Source organism: Equus quagga, chromosome 13, assembly GCF_021613505.1.
Source record: "Equus quagga isolate Etosha38 chromosome 13, UCLA_HA_Equagga_1.0, whole genome shotgun sequence".
NCBI classification, from domain to species: Eukaryota; Metazoa; Chordata; class Mammalia; order Perissodactyla; family Equidae; genus Equus; species Equus quagga.
Genome location: NC_060279.1, coordinates 93,822,588 through 93,842,039, shown reverse-complemented (window position 1 = coordinate 93,842,039; position 19,452 = coordinate 93,822,588). Strand labels below are relative to the sequence as shown.

Below are 19,452 nucleotides of genomic sequence, written 5' to 3'. Positions count from 1 at the left end.
CGGGCTCCCAGAACAACATTTGATCTCATTAAAGTTTACCCAAAGATGGCTAAGTGTTTTATCAGAAATCTTTTTCTTCCCAGGAAGAAATCTTTTTTTTTTAAGATTTTTTTAATTTTTTTCCTTTTTCTCCCCAAAGCCCCCCGGTACATAGTGTATATTCTTAGTTGTGGGTCCTTCTAGTTGTGGCATGTGGGACGCTGCCTCAGCGTGGTTTGATGAGCCGTGCCATGTCCGCGCCCACGATTCGAACCAACGAAACACTGGGCCGCCTGCAGCGGAGCGCGCGAACTTAACCACTCGGCCACGGGGCCAGCCCCAAGAAATCATTTTTTAAAACCAATTTTGGGGGCCAGCCCGGTGGCGCAGTGGTTAAGTGCGCATGTTCCGCTTCGGTGGCCCGGGGTTCCCCAATTAGGATCCCGGGTGCGGACATGGCACCGCTTGGCACGCCATGCTGTGGTAGGCATCCCACGTATAAAGTAGAGGAAGATGGGCAGGGATGTTAGCTCAGGGCCAGTCTTCCTTGACAAAAAGATGAGAATTGGCAGCAGATGTTAGCTCAGGGCTAATCTTCCTCAAAAAAAAAAAAAAAAAAACCTAATTTTGCATTGTATCTTGCAAAATCAGGTTGGCGCGATTGTCTGGCGTCTGTTGGAACTGAACCTCTGAAGACGGCTTCAGTCCATTTGCACAGAGGACCTAGAGTTGAGAAACTTGTCTAAAGTCATAGACTGTCAGAAAGCTGGCTCTCTGGAATTACACCAGAAATGAGAATAGGACACCCACTCTTGTCAATCAGTCACTTTGTCACCAAGAAGCAGCCTTGATGTCCACCCCAGGTGCAGGGCTTCTCAGGAGGGGCTGCCAGCGACAGCATCCCACATTTATCTCAAGTCTGGAGCTTCTAGGGAACGGCCCTGCATGGCATTCTCGGACCAGGCCCTACAGAAGTCCCTTTCCGTGAGGCCTACTTTACCTTTAACCAATCAAACGCTGTTTCATTTAAATTTTATGTAAATACCACCTTTCCTAAAAATCCTATAATAACTCTTCTCTCCCCCTGTGTTTGGGGAGACAGTCCATGCTCCCTCTGCGGTCCCCCCTCCTTAGCCACCGCAAGTCCGTAAAACCCAACTTTGCCAGACTCCTAGTGTATTTCTGGCGCTCTCTATCAGGGAAGAGACTCCAAGAGCCACTCAGAGACGAGGGAGATGCTCAGAGACTGGAAAGAGACACTCAGAGATACCAAAGAGAAAGACCTGGAAAGACTTTCAGAGACACGTGGGGAGATGTTGAGGCGAAATGAGATGTTGTGATGAGAAAACAGCAAATTTGAGTTGCTGTCTAAGCATTTTACAGTGTGGCCCTGCTCACATCCAGAGTCTGGACAGTGAGATAAGGACCTGAGCTTGGAATTCCACCACCAGTTCCCGCTTTGCTTTTTTCCCAGGGCACCTTTTCAAGTAACCACTGAGAGTTGAGCCTGTGAAAAGTTAGTGACCTCCGCCCCAACCACCTTATAAGAAATGGGTGCTTGCTACCCGGCTCTCTGTCTCCTGCCACTTATGACCTGGGGCACTGGACCGCCCTTCCCCCTGGCTCCCTGTGCTCCGGCTCCCATGTTTCCGGTATCTGAAAGTAATAAATCTCATGACTCTACTTCCATCGTGTGCGTGTACTGAAACTATGCCTTCAATCAAAACGACCCCAGGTTTTCACTTCCCCAAGGTGGGAGCTCGCATGCTGAGGGAGCTGCCTGCCGACCCCATGTGGGCCGCCTGTGCCTCCTCACTCAGCAGGTCATAATCTGCCGTAGGGCCTGGGCCTTGCTTGCTCAGCAGAAACCCCCAGGCCCATTGCAACCATGTGTCCTTCTGGCTCCCTGCTGGGCAGGCAGAGCAGCTAGTGGGATTTGCAACGATCCGGGCCTGGCCAGCCTGGATCCTCCCTTATCCCTCGTGAAGAACATCACGTCTTACAGGGACACAGAGCCCCTCCACGTGAGCTACTGTTCCTGGGAACCCTGGTCGTACCAAGGACAGCCCTTTGGCCAGCATGCAGCCTTTGTTCCTCTGCCTACTTAAGCAAGCTTCTCTTATGGGGTGGTAGCGGGTGCACACTTCCGTCCAGCCAGCCACCACCGGACACTCTCCCTGTAAGTCAGTCCCAATAAACCTATATGTCGCATTCGCAGTCTCCACGTCGTTTCTTCAGTCTCTCGGTATGATACCCTGCCGCCCTAGCCCAGCTGGGCTTGCAGCCTTACATCTGCATATTCTTAATTTAATACACCAGCTACGGGCCCCCGATACAGATGTCCATCAAAGAAATCTGGTCACAAAGACACACTGGGAGATTCTCGAAGATTATGAAAGATGGGAAGAGATGTTGAGACGTGAGAGCAAGAGAGATGCGCAGAAAGGGGGAGAGACTCTCTCAAACCTGGGAGACACCCAGAGAGGAGAGAAATGGGCAGACAGAAAAGCTCCAAGTCAAGGAGAGAATCTGTCACCTACACCTCACGCAGAGGTCTCCTGCCTGCTTGGCCCACGCTGGGCAAAGTTGGCGACCCAAAGGTGAATCCTCAGTCTGGTTGGTGGGGGACAATGGGGCGGACATCAGGGCTGAAAGGAGGGGAGGTGCAGGGAATGCCAGGAACCCAGGGGAGGGAGGAACCAGGAAAACGGGGACTCTCAGGCACTGTTTACTCTGAGGGTCCCCCAAATCAGACGTCTTCCCGCTGGGACCCATTCCCATTGTTTTTGCAGGATCGCTAGATGGGTTACCTGGAACGCTCTCTGGGGTTTTTGTAGGGTCAGCTGTGAGATGTCCTCAGAGATAGAAACCTTAGCATCATCTTTCCCGGCTGTGTGACCTCAGGCTCAAAACTTACCCTCTTCTGGGCTTTGGTTTCTTACCTGTAAAATGATGTTGAGAACAGTTCTATCCTCAATATGAAGATCCAGTGAGTTCACACATGTGACGAGTTTGGGCGACCACCTGGCACAGAACAAGCTGTCGATGGGAGCTGGCTACCATTATTTCATCACCATCCTGGACTCCTTCCTCCTCTCACCACCTCCGCCCAAATCATCACTGGGCCCTGATGAGCTGACCTCTCCCATCCGGCCACTTTTCCAACAGACAACTTCCCCAAGGTGGGAGGCAACAGGCAGCAAAGCATAAATGCAAATTACGTGGATTCCAGGACCAGGCTGCAGGGGTTCAAATCCAGGCCCTGCTACTTCCTGGCTGTGTGACCTTGGATAAGTGACCTCCTCACTCTGTGCCTCATTTTCCTCTTCTATACAACAGGAATAATAGTAACGCCACCTCTTAAAAGCTTGCTGTCAGGATTAAATGCGTGCATACAGATAAAGCACTCAGGACAGCTTCTGGTATATAATAAGTGCTAAACAAAAGGTGGTACTTAGTATTATAATATATAACAGCTGCCTCATTGGGCTTCTGGCTTCCACTCTGCCTCCGTACAATCCACTTTCCATGTAGCAACCAGAGTGACCCTTTTAAAAGGTCCATAGAAAAGAGACTGAAGAGTCACAGCAAACAAAAGCAACGTGTGGTTCTTGTGTAGATCCTGATTCAAACAGACCCAGAGTAATAAAAAGAAACTTATAGGAAGTGATGTCTGGCATACAGCTTCAAAATCCTTTGGGAGGAGTGGGTGGGGGGAAGGGAACAACACTGGCCACGACTGGGTAATTGTTTTGTCTTTTTTTCCAAAGATTTTATTTTTCCTTTTTCTCCCAAAGGCCCCCGGTACATAGTTGTGTATTTTTAGTTGTGGGTCCTTCTAGTTGTGGCATGTGGGATGCCACCTCAGTGTGGCTTGATGAGTGGTGCCATGTCCGTGCCCAGGATTTGAACCGGTGAAACCCTGGGCCGCCAAAACCAAGCACGCAAACTTAACCACTCGGCCACGGGGCCGGCCCCTGGGTAATTATTGATGCTGGCCAATTCTACCATTAATGCAGAGAACGATTCTATTATTCTCTCGACTTTTCTGTATGTTTGAAATAAAATACAACATTGTGCTTGGAAAAGAAAAAAAAGATGTACACGGACCATTGGGGAAATTTGAACACTGATGAGATGTGTGATAACATGAAGAAATGAGTCTAAATTTGGAAACGTGTGATAATGATACGCTGGTTGTGTTCAAAAGAGAGAAAGAGAAACCTTATTTTTTTAGAGACACAGACTGAAGTGTTTCTGGATGAAATATCTGGAATTTGCTTCAAAATAATTCAAGGAGGGGTGTTGGGGGATGATGAAGCAAGATTGGCCATGTTGCACCCGGGTAATGGGTCTACAGGGGTTAGTTATAATCTTCCCCCTCCCTCTCCTTTTGTGTATGTTTGAATTTTCCCATAACCTAAGAAATAGTAAAAAAAAAAAGAAAAGAAAAAAAAGACTACATGAAAACTTATCACTTCACATCACTTCCTGTGTGTGAAACCTTCCCTGGGTTTCCCACTCAGCGTCAGCCTCTTTCCAACTCCCTGACCTCAAGTTCTGCATTCTTCCCATCCTTCTATCCTCCCATCACCGGGGCTTCTGGCTGTTAATTTTTCCAAGCATTTATTTCACACAAATTTATTGAACACCTTATTCTGTGCTAAGCTCTGTTCTGGATGCTGGGGACAGAGGGATGAAGAAGATAGACAAGTGGTCCATCTTAACAGAGGATGCATTCTAGAAGACACGTGTACAGGGTTAAGTGCATACAAGAGGGATGAGACGACAGTCATGGAGGGAAGGGGGCTCCATGAGCTCGGGTGGGCAGGGGAGGCCTCCTGCAGTGGTAATATTTGAGGGCGGAATCAGGAAAACAAATTGATGGAGGAAGGACATTGGGGACAGAGGGAAAAGCTAGTGCAAAGGCCCTGAGGTAGGATTGACTACAGCATGTACAAGAACTGGAAGGAAGGTCAGGGAATCTCGAACATGGCATGACACAAGAGGAGAGATCCCTAAACACAGCATGCTCATTCCCACTTTGAAATCTGTGCATTTGCCATTCCTGGGACAACCGTGACCCCATGATGGCCTAGTTCAAGGCACAATAAAAACAAAAACCAATACTGATAACATTTATTAAGCACTGTAGGCACTGCTCTAAACACTTTCCATTGATTATTGAATTTAATCCTAACAACGTTCCATTTTATAGATGAGGACAATGAGGCCCAGAAAGGTGAAGTGACTTGCCCAAGGTCACAGAGCTAGAAAATGGCAGAGCCAAGATTCCAAACCGGTTACCCAGACAGTCTGGCTCCAAAGCCTAAAAGAACCCCGCCACATAACTCCTACGACTCCCAGGGCTTGCCAGACCTGGCAGGTTATCAGAGTGAACGCCACCCATGCTGCGGATTTTTATGGGCACTGTAGGAGGGCAACCTCCTTGAGAGTTTCCAGGGTGTAATCTGAAACGGCCTCTCCCCCTTCCACAGAGGGCAGGGAGAGACCCAAGGAAAAGGCAGACAACTCCATATGGGTAGGTGGCCGGTTTAATAAGCGAGGGAACTTACTTACGAGGTTCATCTTGGGCAGCCACAAGATGCGTAATTCTCCGCACCTGCACGCCAGAATCTTAAAAGTTTATATGGAGGCCTTACCTGGTTCAGTCACGCACCCAGTCCAGATTGGGTCATCGCCACGTTACTATTTAAAGGCTGAATTCTTGGAGCAGCTACTGGGAACCAGGAAGGCAAGTGGAATGCACAGTCCAAGGACAGGGGAGGGATGAGGAGCCTCCAATGGCCCCAGTCCAGCTCGAGGGTCAAGTGGCAGTCACGTCATCCTGATGACCTCCTCCAACACTCCAGCTCTTACAATCTCACACCCCCCATCTTCCACAACGGGCCCTGAGCCATCAGCAAAGGACTTCACTAGCATAGATGTGGCTCCTTTGGAGAGTACCTGGCCGCACTGGGGGCAGATGCCACAGCAACAGTCCAGGCACATGCAAGAGATAACACAGATTAAGACAATGATTCCCAAAGTGAGTGACAACTTTTTCCACCAAGATCCCCGGGATCCGAACCATTGATTTATTAAAGTCCCTTAGGCCGGGGGTCAGATCACTCAGGGCATTCGCTTGTGACTTCATGTGATTTAATAAAGATTGTTACCGGCCCTGATCTCGCTTCCCCTACATTAAACCCAGCATATATGGGGTTAAAACCAAAAGCACCCATCCCCTTTCCCTCGTGAGTTACATTCATATGTAAATATCAGTTTCTTTAACCTTTGTATCCCTGGGCTTCACAACCAAATAGAAGTTACAGCTTGTTAAAGCCCAGGTGGCCTCTCCCAGAGCTCACACTAAAGTTTTGGTTAATTATAGGCCCTTGAAGTTTATTGCAGGGAAACTGATGTCCAGAGACTATCAAGAAACAGAACCTTCCTAGGTCCCAACTCCTTGACTTTCTGGGGCCAGAATCCACCATCCAACACAGAGGGAGACAACCAAGAATGCTCACCTGCAGATTCCCTTATCTTGCCATCCCCCTTCCTACCAGCAGCCTCACAAGGCCAAACGCAGGCTGGTGGGAAGGTGTCAACCAGCAAGGTCACATGCTCCCCCTCCCCTACCTAAAACCCCAAATAAAATCTCCTACCTTTTTCCCCTTCCAGGAGGTGGATTTGAGTTGGAGCTCCCATCTCCTCGTCTGGCCACCTTTCAATAGTAATAAAAGCCCCTTTCCTTGCCATAAGCCTGGTGATCCAGTTTTGTATTTTTTGGCCCCTTTTGTGTGGTGGGTAAAAGGACCCTCATTTGTGTTTGGTAACAAGATGACACATTAGCAGACTCATCGGATACAAATGTATAACATTCTGTTTGGATAATGGCGCAGGTGCCTCCTTGCAAGGCAGTAATAATGTCCAAGGCCATCCTATTTTGGAGGACAGCTTTTCTCACTAGAGACTTTTCAGTGTTCAGTAAGGACAGGCTTTGTAGGCTGTCACTTAAGGCTTGCTGGGTGAATTTAGTAAGGGCTATAACGTCCTCCAGGCCAAGGGAAGGAACAAAGATGGCGGCCAAATCATGCCCACCTGGCCTTGAGGAGAGGGAGGTTGGCAGCCTTAGGAACTTGACCTGGTTGTGCAAACCATACATGCCGGCTAGGGGAGGCAGCCCTGTCAGGCGTGAGAAGATGGACTGGGGGTAGGATATGCCAGACCATGGCCCCCACCATCCCCCTCTCTCAATGCTGCATGTCCCATTTGTGGTAGAATGTGTTTCCACGGGCCTGGCTTGCAGTAGGACAAGGGGATCCCAGGCGAGACTGAGTAGTTTCCCCTCACCCAGGCATGCCAAGTAACTCACTCATCCTGGTGGGATGTCCCATTGCAAATTCCAGTAGATAATGCCTCTCCCAGGCATGATGGGGCTTGGTGTTCTCCTCAGCATAGCATGTGGATCCATGGTGAGAGTTGGGGCAATGGCCATTTCCTGTGATTTCCAAACCTTTACCCTGTTGGATGTCTCAGCAGGGGTCCCCAGTCTGGCATACAGGGCAACATATGGTCAATCATTCAAATGTATTAACCTACTGTATCAGTAATTTATTCTGTTTTCATATTCCATTTTTCCTTTCTAGCAACTGTGCTGCTTGCAGGTTATAGGGGAGGTGGAACCTCCATCAATGTCATGTTCTTTTGCCCAGTCTTGCACATCATGACCTGTGAAGTGTGGCCATTGATCACTAGTTGATGAGAGCATCTGTACATGGTACTCAGTTTCTCTAATTCCCCCATGGAGGCGGCCTGGTTTGCACAACGACAAGGGAAATCTTGGGTTAAACCAGACTCGGGGTCCTCACAAACTAAGTCCTATTTAGAACCCTCACTCACAGGGAGTAGCCACCAGAACCAATCTGCCAATCCCTCACCACTTGGGAACTCCAGTGGATGGCCCTAGATTCCTTTGGCAGTTGCCTTGGGCATTGTTTAGAACACACAGGACATGCTGTGACTTCATTAACCAAGGCACTGTGTTTCAAGGGCAATCTGGCATCCTTGGCAATACGCCGTTCCACCCAGGGAACTGTGGTGGCTGCTCTTTCTGTGCGCCCAAACCGCTCCATCCACTGAAGGGTTGGTTGCTAGGGCTTATATCTGGGTTAGGGCATCAGCTTCCTGATTGACAGGTGGTGTCAGCGCCATGTGAGCCGGGACACAGAAGACGGTGAGGGTTGCCTCAGGCTCTTGTAGGTGAACCCACATGTTCCTCCACGCATCTTGAGCCCACAAGGCCTTACTCACAATTGTCCACCCCTCGGCTTCCCATTGTCCATGCCATAGGGTTAATCCCTTTAGAAGAGCCCACTGTCAGTATAAAGAGTTAACAGCCAGGGCTCATGAGTGATAACCAGCGAGACAGTTGAGTTCAGTCCACTGGCTGCTGCCGTTTGTTCCTGTTTCCATACAGACGGTGTCAGTGTTGGGCTGAATACTGACCGCAGTCCTTGTGGGCAGGTAGCCTGGACTGGAGCCATCTGTATACCAGGCGTCAGTGGGAATTTCCCCGGCTCCCTCTCTACAGGCCTCAGGGGCTGCTACAGGAACAGAGGCGGGGGGGTCACTTGAAGTATCTACATACTTTACAGGGCCTAGGAGCACTGCATTTCCAGAGACGGCGGGCCAATGGACAGGGTGCTCCCCTGCTGTAAACAGGCATGCCACTTCGTCAACGTAGGGGTTTGAGCCCTGGCAGGGGTGGGTCAATGAAACATCTTCTCAACCCCCCCTTGATAGGGAGGGAAGTTCTTATCATGAAATGCTGTTCCTTCCGGAGAGGCTCTAGCTGGAGGAGCGATCGCTAGGATCTGTTTCTCTGTGGGAGGGGTATGTTGGGTTTCTGTCCCCTTCCAGAGCGGACACCAAAATCCTAGGACGCTCTCTCCTTCTCTTGTCTCTGCCACAGTGCCCGACCCAATCTTCGGGAGTCGCAGCCACATCTAACTCAAATGGTAGCCCTGCTGGGGAGATGCCCAGAGCTTTAATCTGCTTCACTAGCATCTCTGTCTTCGGGGGCTGCTCTGATCCCCAGTCCCACACGTGCCCGCTCCTTACCAGGCAGTATAAGGGACGGAGGCACTGTGCCGGGGGGGAATGAAAGTCCCCCAGGCCGTCCACATCCCTACAAAGGCTTGTCCCTCTTTCACCTTCTTAGCGGTTGGATAGGTTTGCCCCTTCTCAATCACAGCTTCTGGGAACAACGCGCATCTCACCTGACCAAACGACTCCCAAAAACTTTACAGAGGTGCCTGGGCCTTGAGTTTTCTGTGGGTTCACCCACCGCTCATCCTCTCCCTCGCCGATGTTCCAGCAAGGCCTGCAGTGCCCTGCAGCACAGGCCGGGCTTCACTTGTTAATATTATATCATCAACGCAATGGGCCCATTTCACTGATGTGGGGAAGGAGAACAGGAACGGGTCTCAGGCTACCATCCCACGACATACGGTGGGGCTGTGCAGGGAGCCTTGGGGAAGCACTTGGAAGGTCCATTGTTGCTCCTCCCGAGTGAAGGCAAACTGAACTCATGACTCAGCAGCCAGGGGTATACTGAAAAAAAGCATTTGCTAAGTCCAGCATGGCATGGTATACTCCTAGAACCATGGCCAAGACATCTAAGATGGCGGCAATGTTGGGCACAGCCGCATGGATGGGAGGCATTACCTTGTTCAATTCTCTGTAGTCCATGGTCATCTGCCCTGAGCCATCTGGCTTTTCTACCGGCCGTACCTGGCTGCTGAAAACACTATGAGCAGGGTGTTCAATACCCACTCGGTGTGGCTCTTGGGTAGTTTCTCCTCTCCTCCTATGCCCCCCTGGGCAATTTATATGTGTGACAGTTACCACTCTTCATGGGGGCGGTAGGCTTACTGGTTCCCCGTGGCGTTTCCCCTCAGCACTGATTCGATTACTCTAACTGGGAGGCAGAAACCACCGATAGAGGTTTGCTGAGTTGGACCTTGTAGGTTAGCAATGCCCAATATGTTCTCTGGTATTAGAGAGATAAAAACCTCATTTACTCGGAGGGGGTAGGGGGAATGACGACATCCAACTTGCAGGGTCCAAAGGACCTGCCTGACTATCACCGTTTGCCCCCCATAGCCATTGATGGTGGGGGGGCAGGGCAGGAAACTTTTGAGGGTTACCATATATTCGAGAACGTTCAGCTCCACTATCCACCAGAGCTGTCAGCTTGTATTTCTAGAGGACCAGTGAATAGTGAGCTCAGCATGAGGCCTCCAATCGCCCTCAGTGGCCCTCACCTGGAGGCCATCTTGGCCTGCATCCTACACCTGGGCCACGGGAGGCACCCACCCCAAATAGGACTGTACCCCTGTAGGCCTCTGCTGGAGCAGGCGGGGCCTGAGGAATGGCAGGGGCAGGTGGGCCAGGTCTGAACTGTTGTTCAGGTTTTACGGCTTGCCTCAGGCCAACCAGCACGGTGTTGGGTTGCCGGTCTGTCTATTCACATGGGGTCCTGGCAGCACGAGGTCAAACCACATTTGCCTCTGGGTTACTTTCACGGGACCATTTCCAGCAACTGGGATAGCTCCTTGGCTTTTTGAGCTCCCTGTCCCGGGTTTTTCCCACAGCCTGTACCCATTTCCGGGATTTGTCAGTTTCCACCAGATCAGCAATGGACTGCCCAACATCATAAACATCTTGTCCCACAACTGGACTCGCATGGGTATCAGCGTCCCATACCAACTGCGGGGGACAGACTGGAGTGTCTTGGCTTTCATTCCTGTAGTGAATGTGGCCCCAGCAGAGCCTTCAAAGACAGGGTCGTGGATGGCCTGTCTCATTCCCAACTCCCTAAAAACTTGTACCTCTTCTATAGATTTCCAGTATCCCACATACCCAAGGAGATCCCCTTCCTTGGGCCACGCCTCCCTGCAGGCTAGAATAATCCGGTCTGTAAGAGAGTGAGTCCCTTGAACCCCTGAGGCCATGCAGGTGCTACCAGAGGTCAGGTGTGTGGTGATGTTGCTCATTTTCTCTGTCTCCAGACCTGTCAGGGAGATGCCGTCTCCCCTCCTATCCCAGAGCGGCCCTAACCACGCCTGGACACTTGCCGGGCCTTTTGCTGGATCTGGGCAGCTACATCTCAAAGCTCTGAGTGAGCATACTCTCTCATCATGAGTGTCTCCTCAATTAGGGGCTGCCTTTGTATGAGGGGCCCGACAGCACAGGACCTTTCGTCCGTTTCCTCATCAATCACCACAATATCCTCTTCTTCACTGTCATCGCTTTCCCAGGGGTTCCAGCTCTTAGTGTCCCAATCAGGCCTCGTCGCAGCGCTCGGACCTCACTCTGTGGCATCTCGTGCCCTCCTACCCTGTCTGCCAGCCCCAAAGCTAGTAGACTGGTGGACCAACCGTGTATCCTTCTCTAACTTCAGCTCTTCTTCCAACTCTCTGACTCCAACTTCAGCCTCTAGTTGGGCATTGGTGGCCAGACAAACTGCCCGCAGCAGAGGTTAGCCCACTGCAGCAGTGTGCTATGCGCAATTCCTCAAACAAGCACATTAGACCAGCTGGCATTCTTGGGGCATCCCCATACTCACACAGAGATCCACAAGCATCTAACATACAGGCCACCCCTCCCCACTTAGAGCTCAAAAGCCGGCTTGGGATTCCCACCGAGGATGCTTCTTTTCCGACATCCATTTCTTTGGTCTCCTGGCCGGCTCACCAATTTTTGGTTCGAAACCTCCTCAGGGAGCTTCTCTGGGTGTAATCTGAAATTGATCCCCCTACTTGGAGGGCAGGGAGAGACCCAAGAAAGAGGCAGACCACTCCAGATTGGTGGGTGGCAGGTTTAATAAGCAAGGGAACTGACCTGAAGCTCACCTTGGGCAGCTGCAAGACGCAGAGATCTCCACACCCACCCGCCAAGTCTTAAAAGTGTATATAGAGGCCTTAACTGGGTTCAGTCCAGGACCCAGTCCAGACAGACATCACCACATCGCTATCTCAAGACTGTATCCTTAGGGCTGCTTCTGGGAGCAGGGAAGGCAAGCAGAATGCACAGTCCAAGGACAGGGGACGGGTGAGGAACCTCCAATTGCCCGGGCCCAGCTCAAGGGTCAACCTGCAGTCACTTCCTCTTGACGACCTCCTCCTACGGGTACCTCATGGTCATTCTGTGCTGGGTGGGAAAGTGAACCGTCACTGCCCAGGGAAAGGTGCCAAGCATGCCACCCAGGGCTTGGCACCAGGAGCTCCAGCCCTCCGGGGGTGGGGGTGGGGGAACAAGGGCCTGGTCCTCTCAGGACTCCCCCTCCTGCCAGGGCCTTCGCATTGGGGTAGGAGAGGCTGAGAATCTTGAATCACCCAATAGCGAAGGGTGCTGGGGCGCTATGCAAATAACGGGCCTTTTGTTGGGCGACAGCTGGCTCTAAGCCCGGCGTCCCGCCTCCGCCCTCTCTCAAAGAAATGGCCAGACTTTTTTGCAAACGCCTTGAGGGGTGAAATGGGCAGCTGGCTCTTGAAACTGACTTCGGAGCCGCAACTCAGGCCGCCAGTGGAATTCTCTAAAAGAAGAGGGACATAGAAAAGAGAAGGTGCATATGCCGGGCACTGTCTCGATGATCTCTAAGCGAAGTTTCCCCGTGTTAGGGCCTGCACGTGCTTGACTCCAGTCAGCCACCGTAGGCCCCACGAGCCGCTGAACATTTTTCCCCCGTTCTTCGGCCCATAGCTTGGCGCTTGCTCACCACCTTCCCTGCCTTGCGCACTCACCCCCTCCTTCCATTCCTTCTCCCCTGCAGCAGCCTCCGCTGGCTGCGACAGCGCATGCGTACTGACGCCCCCACGGGCCCGGCGTGGGAGGAGGGGATGGAAATAAGGCTGGGCCTGGCAGCTCGCGCGCGCTCCCGCCCCTCCCCTCCCACCGCTGGGCGCGCGCCGGGCGGTGCAGCTCCGCCAGGTCCGAGGGCAGCGCCGCAGCTGCAGTGGCCGCCGCGGGAGGGGCTCGGAGCCCCGCCCCCGGGGAGGGGCCGCCCGCAGGTGAGCGAGGCAGGGGTCCGGGCCCAGACCGGTGGGTCTTCGAGAAGTGGACTGGGGACAGCACGCCAGGACCTGCTGAAGAGGGGTTGATTGGGGTCCTGATGCATAGGTTCCGGAGGGGCTGCACTGGTGCCTGGGCCTTGGGAGGGTGCATTGAGGCCTGGACCCTTGGGACCCCGAGGGAGAAGTCCATTAGAGGTCTCTGATTCGCAACACACGCCACGTTCCTTCTGTCTTCCTCCAGGTCTCCCGTCTAGCCCTCACGGCCCCAGCCTCATGCCGGGGATGAAACTTAGCGACAAGAAGGAAGCAGTTGACGCGGCGTCAGTGGACTGAGACCAACCCAAGAGCCGGGTAAAGCTACCTTTCCGTGTGAAATCCCGCCCACTGAGCTCACAGGCCCCTCCTCCGGGACAGCGTTGGACAAGGCCCGCCCACTCCGCTCGAAGGCCCCGCCCCTGGGCCTGAGTTGCTAAGCAACCGACTTTGGGTCCTATTTGTATACGTCCGCCCACTCCTGTCCTGGGTTCCCCGGCCGCGTGGTTATGGTGCGGGAGTTTCTGCCAGCTCGGCGCTCAGAACGGCCGCTGAGCTTAAGTTGTAGAGGCCCCGCCAAGTCAGCTAGAAGGATCCAAGTCTGGGTCTAAGTTGCAAAAGGAGCTGCTTCTTGGTCAGATTTGTATAAGCCCCGCCCATGGTGCTCTGAGCTCCGCCTTCTCTCAAGCCCGCCCTCGCCTTAGGACGCCAGGCTTAAGTAGACCCCGCTCCGAATCAGACTGACCCCTGATTTTAGGTACTCCAGCCCCAGCCCCATCAGGCTGATAATCACCGGCGGCGTGGCCCCCTTCCCCGTCCTAGGCCCTCCTTCTAGGTTCCTGGGCCAGCAAGATGCTGGAGCGAGATGCAGAGTCCGCGGCCGGGGACACCGATCCTCGTCCCGCTGGTAAGGAACCAGTGACCAAGGGAGGAGGTAAGAGCGGCGCCACCTGTGGGTGGGTAGGGGGCATTCTCCAGGAATTGGGGCTAAAAGAATCACATTTTGAGGGGATCTCAGGGTGAAAGTTTGAAGGCTCTGGGTGATGACCTTTTGGGGTCCCCAAAACACGGCGTTCTGGGAAACCCACTTGGTTATCTTTGGGGATTCTCAGTGATGATTTATAGGGCTCAGAAAATTACAGGAGGGACGGGGGGACGACATGCGGGATTTTAGGGTGATTACTTGGGAAGATGCTAGAAGCAGACACCTTAGTGGCTTTGGGGTTCCAGTTAGGTAACCCTTTGGAGCCCTTTAGGATGATGCATGGGGGGAGTGGGGAGTAGGAACATGTCACTTGGGAATCTCAGTATGACCCTTGAGGTGTCCACGTACACTCGAATATATCAAGCTTGCGGGCGGGGGCTGGCCTAGACTCAGGGCGTTGCTTCCTGGAGCCCACCAGCTCTCCTGTCCCCTAGCTCCCCACCAGGGCCCGCCGCAGACGCCCAGCCAGTCGGTTCCAGGGCCCGCTCTGTCCGCGGGGGCGCCTTCCCGACCCCGCCGGCGGCCCCCGCCCCAGCGCCCGCACCGCTGCCCCGACTGCGACAAGGCCTTCTCGTACCCGTCCAAGCTGGCCACGCACCGGCTGGCACACGGCGGCGCCCGCCCGCACCCGTGCCCCGACTGCCCCAAGGCCTTCTCCTACCCCTCCAAGCTGGCGGCCCACCGCCTCACGCACAGCGGCGCACGCCCGCACCCGTGTCCGCACTGCCCGAAGGCCTTCGGCCACCGCTCCAAGCTGGCCGCCCACCTCTGGACCCACGCGCCCGCCCGCCCCTACCCGTGCCCCGACTGCCCCAAGTCCTTCTGCTACCCCTCCAAGCTGGCGGCCCACCGCCACACGCACCATGCCACCGACGCCCGCCCCTACCCTTGCCCGCACTGCCCCAAGGCTTTTTCATTCCCTTCCAAACTGGCTGCCCATCGCCTCTGTCACGACCCCCCCACCGCGCCGGGCAGCCAGCCCGCGGCCCGGCATCACTGCTCCAGCTGCGGCCAGGCGTTTGGCCAAAAACGCCTCCTGCTCCTTCATCAACGCAGCCACCCCGCGGCTGAGAGCCAGGGGGAGCCAGAGTGAGCCCTCCCCTGGGCTCCCTGGCCCCCTCTGCCGCCAGCCCCGTCAATACAGAGGCGGTGTTTCTAAGCCAGGCTGTATGGGCTTGCTGCTCCCAGACGGCTGGCTGGCAGGGAGGTTGGCCCCTCATCCTGGGCTCAAGCTTAGAAGCTGGAGGAACTCTTTGCTCACCTGCTTGGGGGAGGGGAAGGCATCACCCAGAGAGAGTTAGCACTGGGCCCCAAACCATGAACCTGGAGGTATGGTTTGGGAGCCCTGGCTCTGGTTTTCCCTTCTTATGGCAAAGGTAAAAAGACGGCCCCTACAGCGGGCTCGTGAGGAGGGTGGGGAACAGGCCCTCTCCATATTGTTGTGAGTTTAAATGAGCGCCTCCACTCTGGCCATTGCCTGTATCTATAACAAATTGAAAATGCACACACGCTCATGACAGCTCTTCCACTTCCAAGAATTGATCCTGTAGATAAACTCGAGTACATGAAACAGGCACGAGAGGCAGGATGTTCACTGCAGCGGGATGGTTGGGGCCAATGATGGGAACCAACCAGGTGCCCATAGATAGGGGAGTGGCTGATGAATCAGAACACAGCCACAGAATGGAGTATGTAGCTGGAGGGAAAAAAGGCAGCTCTGTATGTACTCATGGAAAGATTCACGAGATATACTAAAGGATAAAAGCAAGAACAAATGTGGTATTACCAATAGTATGAAAACATTGTGAAGCCCAAGCTTTGGAGGCGGTCCTGACCCACTACTTAGGAACAGAGGGGCTTGGACAAGCTGTCACTTCTCTGGCCCCAGAGGCCTTATCTATAAAATGGGAGTGTTGAAGGCCTCCATTAGGGCACAAGCCCCCTCTCGGGCAAAGTCAGTTCCCCTCTTGGAGCCTGTTTCTCCTGCTATGAAATAAGGATGGTCGAGCTAACAGTGGACTGCTCATCATTCTCCAGACACGAATTAAGCACCTACTGTGTGCTGGGCCCTGCACAGGGCATCAGGAACGCAGCAGTGAACAAGACAGACCTGGTCTAGGGAAGGAAGTGGACACGAATCAAGTAGAGGCAAAAAAATAAGTAAGGAAGTCAAGTCTGTTTTGAAGAATAAGGGGAGCCTTGCCCCCCTCCCCCCACCAGATACCAAGAATTATTACAAAGCTGTAGTGATGACACCTGTGGTTTTGACTTGGGGACAGGCCAGTGGAAGAGATCTGAGAGCTCAGAAACAGACCTGTGCTTATAGGAGGTCCTGACATGTGACAGTCCCCATGTGTAGATCAGAGATTGGCAAACAACCTCTGTAAAGGGCCAGACAGTATATATTTTTACGTTTTGCAGGCCACACTGTCTGCTACAACTACCCAACTCTGCCATTGTAGCACGAAAGCAGCCGTACACATTGATACATAAATGAATGAGTGTGGCGGTGTTCCAATAAAACTTTATTTACAAAAACAGTAGGTGGCCTGGATTTTGCCTCTGGGCTATAGTCTGCCGACCCCTGCTGTAGACGAGTGGGGAATGGATAGGCTGATCTGTGAGTGAGCTGAGAGATATGGAAAAAATTAAATGGGACCCTGTGGTAGGCAGAATAATGGTCCCCCACAGATATCCACATCCTAACCCCCAGAACCTGTATGTTAGCTTCCACATGGCAGAAAGAACTTTGTAGATGTGATTAAGGGTCTTATCTTGAGAGGAGATTGTTCTGATTGTTCCAGTGGGCCCAATGTCATCACAAGGGTCTTCATACTGGGAAGAGGAAAGTGAAAGAGTCACAGGAGATGTGACAATGGAAGCAGAGATTGGAGTGCTGCAGGGCCAAGAGTCAAGGAAGGGCAGTCTCTCGAGATTATAAAAGGCTAGGAAATGGATTCTCCTCTGGAGCCCCCAAAAGAAACACAGCCTTGCTAATAACACCATGATTTTAGCCCACAAAGATTGATTTTGGACTGCTGACCTCCAGAACAGAAGAAAATAAAGTCGTATTGTTTAAAGCCACTAAGCTTGTGGTAATTTGTCACAGCAGCAATAGGAAACTAATACAGACCCCTACCTCACATCATACACAAAAACAAATTTCTGATGATTTAAGATCTAAATTTGAGAAGCAAAACTCTAAAACATTTAGATGGAAATAAAGGAGAATATCTTAGTCATCTCAGAGGTAGAGAAAGTATCCTTAAGATACAAAAAGTGCAAATTGTAGAGGAAAAGACTGGTAAATCTGACCATAAACTAATCAAGTTACAACTATGACAGACACGCAGTATTGTAAGAGTGTATACCTGGCACATCCTATTATATGGAGGTTAGGGAAGACCTTTTTGAGGAGGTGATGTTTGAGCTGAGATCTGAAAGGTGTGGAAGATGGACTGAGAGGTGCTTTGTGGAAGTACCCAGGGTAAGGGGGGGAAGCCAGCAGGCAGATGGAAATTAGCAGGCTGCTGGACTGCAGGCTGCTCAGCAAGGCCTTGGGGAGGGCCGGGGGAGGGTAAGGATTCCAGTCTCTCCTCCAAACCCAGCAGTATGGCTGGTATCCATGTTTATATATAGAGCTGTCCTGGAAACTTTCTTCCAAAGCAACCACACCACGGTCAAAGTTTCAAGGGCACGAACTCATTCGAGAGGTGTTGATCCGGTCCAACCTTACCATGTGCAAATGGGGAAACTGAGGCCAGGAGCGATGGGATTTGCCCGCAACCAAACAGTGGGACAGTGCTGAGTCAGGGTGGATCCCGAGGCCCTGCTGCTCCTTGCACATGCCTCAGGGCCTTTGCACTTGCTTCTGCTCTACCTGGAATGGTTCCCCCAGATGCTCCCTTACTTCTCCCGGGTCTCTGCAGAGGGGTAAGGCCTGTGAGAGGCCTTCCCCGATGACCCAACTGAACTACCCCGCCCTGCCCCCTCACTCTGCTCACCGTGTGACACTGCCCTGCTCTATCTGTCTCACGCCATTGAGCACTGCCCAGCGCTGCACGACACACTCACCGTCTCTCCCCCAGCAGAAGGTCAGCCCCATCAGAGCGGTGACTCACATCTCACATGTGGTGGGTGGCCTCTCAAAGATGTCCACATCCTAATCCCTGGAACCTATGGATAGGTTACGTGGCAAAGGAGAAGTGAGGTGACATCAGGAATTCAGGTGGCTAATTGGCTGACCTTAAAACGGGGAGATGACCTCAGATTATGCAGGTGGGCTCAGTGTAACCACCAGGACCTTTAACCATGGGAGAATGAGACAAAAGGCTCAGTGTCAGAGTGACACAGCGTGAGGAAGACCCGACTGACCACTGCTGCCTTTGAACGTGGAAGGGGAATGGAATGTGGATTGTGGAAAAGACAAGAAAGCACACTGTCCCCTAGAGCCCCCGGAAGGAACACGGCCCAGCCGACACCTTGATTTTTGGCCCAGGAGGCCCATTTCAGACTTCTACCCTCCAGACCTGGAAGATCATAAATTTCTGTTGTTTTAAGACACTAAGTTTGGGGTAAGCTGTAACCCAGCTCTGCCCGTGCCCTTTGCCTTGCTCAAAGCCCTTTCTGACCCCCGCCCCCAGGATAACGTCTAGGCTTCTCGGCCTGGCATTCACAGCCCTCCAGGACAGCCCTGTCCTTTGTTTTTCTACAGTGATGGCAATGTTCCCTCTGTGCTGTCTAGTACAGCAGCCACTGAGCACTTGAAATGTGGTCAGTGTGACTGAGGAAGTGAGTTCTTTATTTCACTATAGTGAAATTTGAATAGCCACCTGTCCAGTGGCTCCTGCATTGGACAGCACAACTGCAAGGGCTATGTCCACCTTTCCAGCCACCTCGGCCCTAAAGCCTCTTCATCAAAGGTGGCAATGCTCTCTCAACTGCCCCAGGCACTGGGTTGGCCCCAGCTCCCGGCCTTTGCCCACGCCATGGCCCTGCCTTGAACACCATCCTGCTTCTGCCCTGATTCTCCAACACCCAGCTCAGTTCCCACTGGAAGTGTGGTGGAGCCTTGAAGGGGGTACAGCATTTGGGTGGGTTGATTCAAATGCCCCTTCCCCCCAGTGAACCTCCCAAGTGAGGTGATGTCAAACCACGCTGGCAGCAGTTATACAGGCCTTCTGAAACGCTCAGAGGAAGGGAGATGTCCCTGGCCTGGGGGGATGAGACTTCAGGAGAGGCACACTTCCTGAGCATCCCAGCCTCTAGCCCAGGACCCACGGGGACAGCCACGCACACGAATGGGCTGAGGGTCAGAACCAGCCAAGGCGGGGCGCTGAGTGTCAGATGCCCAGTTCCCTGCCACCTGCCACC

At 52.8% G+C, this 19,452-nt stretch overlaps 1 protein-coding gene across 3 annotated transcripts; it reads left to right on the top strand.

Annotated features, from left to right (window-relative positions):
• Positions 1–12,632: 12,632 nt before the first annotated feature.
• ZNF575 (zinc finger protein 575) lies at positions 12,633–17,163 on the top strand. Of its 3 annotated transcripts, none has more exons than XM_046680358.1 (4): positions 12,633–13,058; positions 13,303–13,412; positions 13,930–14,028; positions 14,514–17,163. In XM_046680358.1, exons 3-4 carry the CDS (start codon positions 13,947–13,949, stop codon positions 15,170–15,172), a joined length of 741 nt encoding a protein of 246 aa, XP_046536314.1. In that variant the 5' UTR covers positions 12,633–13,058; positions 13,303–13,412; positions 13,930–13,946; the 3' UTR covers positions 15,173–17,163. The 3 variants fall into 3 exon arrangements, with proteins under 3 accessions (XP_046536314.1, XP_046536313.1, XP_046536312.1); XM_046680357.1 differs by having other exon boundaries at positions 12,635–13,058; positions 13,852–14,028; XM_046680356.1 differs by having other exon boundaries at positions 12,638–13,058; positions 13,917–14,028.
• The last annotated feature ends 2,289 nt before the right edge of the window (positions 17,164–19,452 follow it).

Excerpts from the sequence above, each read along its gene's own strand:
- ZNF575 (XM_046680358.1), top strand. The coding sequence starts at position 13,947 with ATGCTGGAGCGAGATGCAGAGTCCGCGGCCGGGGACACCGATCCTCGT. Across the intron at positions 14,029-14,513 it reads ACCAGTGACCAAGGGAGGAG|CTCCCCACCAGGGCCCGCCG; the intron begins GTAAGAGCGGCG and ends CCTGTCCCCTAG.